This window comes from Carettochelys insculpta, chromosome 1 (assembly GCF_033958435.1).
Source record: "Carettochelys insculpta isolate YL-2023 chromosome 1, ASM3395843v1, whole genome shotgun sequence".
Classification (NCBI taxonomy): Eukaryota; Metazoa; Chordata; order Testudines; family Carettochelyidae; genus Carettochelys; species Carettochelys insculpta.
Genome location: NC_134137.1, coordinates 1,785,633 through 1,787,486, shown reverse-complemented (window position 1 = coordinate 1,787,486; position 1,854 = coordinate 1,785,633). Strand labels below are relative to the sequence as shown.

The window sequence follows — 1,854 nt, the reverse complement described above, 5'->3', positions numbered from 1 at the left end:
GAGGATCTGAGGCAAACTTGGACATCTGTGCAGCTTGACATGGCTTTCTGCAAGAGGGAGCTTCGACTGGTGAGACACAGAGATCAGCTATACCGCAGTTCTAGATGACACACTGGAGGGACCTATCAAAGAAATGATCCACAGAGTGGCAGAGGAGGAGATGAGGAATCAGGAGAAAAGAAAACATGGGAAAAGCATCAGAGAAATGCCTGGGGCTGCAAAGGAAGATGTGGAGCAGGGGTTGGGCATTCACGGAAGAGGCAGTGGAGGGGGGAAAGTCCTTTACTAGGCACTTACAATTAAAAGGCTGACAGCACTATGAGTTAATGAGCTGCACACAGACAATGCACAGAGCAAAACCCTATGTACACAGACAGCTCAGCTCTGTCTGTGAAGCACAGAACCAGGGCAAATCTTCTATGTCCCTTTCTGAGGAAGAAGCCGGAGCAGCCGGTCCCGGATCTGTTTGGTCCTGACCCCATAGATGATGGGATTTAACATGGGGGGCACCAGCAGGTAAACGTTAGCCATGAGGACGTAGACATACAGGGGTATAGTGAAGCCAAAACGGGGTATGAGGGAGCCAAAGACAGTTGGAACATAAAATGTTAGGATGACACAGATGTGGGAAGTGCAGGTCCCAAAGGTCTTGAGCCGAGCTTCCTTTGTGGGAAGGCGGAAGATGGCCCTTAGGATCTGTATATAGGACATAGCAATTAATAACAAATCTAGTGTAGTTACAAAGATAACATCAAAGAGGCCGTAGTAACTACTGATGCGGATGTCAGCGCAGGCCAGTCTCACCACATCCATGTGTTCACATTGTGTGTAGGGGATGATGTTGGTTCTGCAATATGGCCAATGCCTCACCAGGAAGGGGTAAGGCAGTGCGAGAATGCCACCGCGCAGCACCACGGCCAGGCTTATCTTGGCCACCATGTGGGTATTCAGGATGGCAGAATGTCTCAGGGGATGGCAGATGGCCACGTAGCGATCAAAACCCATGGCTACGAAGATTCCAGACTCGATCACTGAGAAGGAATGAATGAAGTACAGCTGGGCGAGGCAGGCATTGAAACCAATCTCCCTGGAATTGAACCAGAAGATGCTGAGCATTTTGGGAATGGTAGATGTAGACAGGACCAGGTCTGTGATGGCCAACATGCAGAGGAAATAGTACATGGGCTCATGGAGGCTCGATTCCATCTTCACAATGGACAAGATAATGAAATTCCCAAAGAGAGTAATTGTGTACATAGTGCAGAAGGGGATGGAGATCCAGACATGAGCTGCCTCCAGGCCAGCAATGCCCAGCAGGATGAAGTGGGATGGATTGGAGAAGTAGGTTGTGTTAGAATCTGACATGAAGAAGGGAAGAAGATGTCCAAATCTGATCCAGAATGATGTCTCCCGCATCTACCATCAGCTGCCCTATCTTCCTGTGTGTGCCCAGGATTTAGGGCAATGCTCACAGTACAAATGCCTGGAAGAACAGATAATGTTAATATGAAACACTGCATACACTGAAGGAACCTTTTCTCCTGTTGAAGCTGATTGGTCACTCTTCACAAACTCCGAAATGACATTTTCATTTTTTTGAGAAATGGATTGTAAACATCAGACCCTACAACTTAAAAATGCATATTTACAGTCATACCTTAGTCAATGATTTCCATACCTCATGGTGCTGCAAATCTTAAATGGCACCATCAGGAAACACATCTCTGGGAAAAAGCCATAACTGATATAGCACCTCAGAAACACCAACTTATTCACAGCAGTGGCTGAAAGAAAGACCATGTTTGGATGCCCAGGAATGGGGTGGAGAATTATCTCCTCTGGAGATGGGCCCAG

General features: G+C 47.4%; 1 protein-coding gene across 1 annotated transcript; it reads right to left on the bottom strand.

The window, feature by feature from the left end:
• Window positions 1-417: 417 nt before the first annotated feature.
• Window positions 418-1,365, bottom strand: LOC142001735 (olfactory receptor 52K2-like). The gene has a single exon (XM_074977260.1). It carries the CDS (start codon window positions 1,363-1,365, stop codon window positions 418-420), a length of 948 nt encoding a protein of 315 aa, XP_074833361.1.
• Window positions 1,366-1,854: the final 489 nt, after the last annotated feature.

Excerpts from the sequence above, each read along its gene's own strand:
- LOC142001735 (XM_074977260.1), bottom strand. The coding sequence starts at position 1,365 with ATGTCAGATTCTAACACAACCTACTTCTCCAATCCATCCCACTTCATC.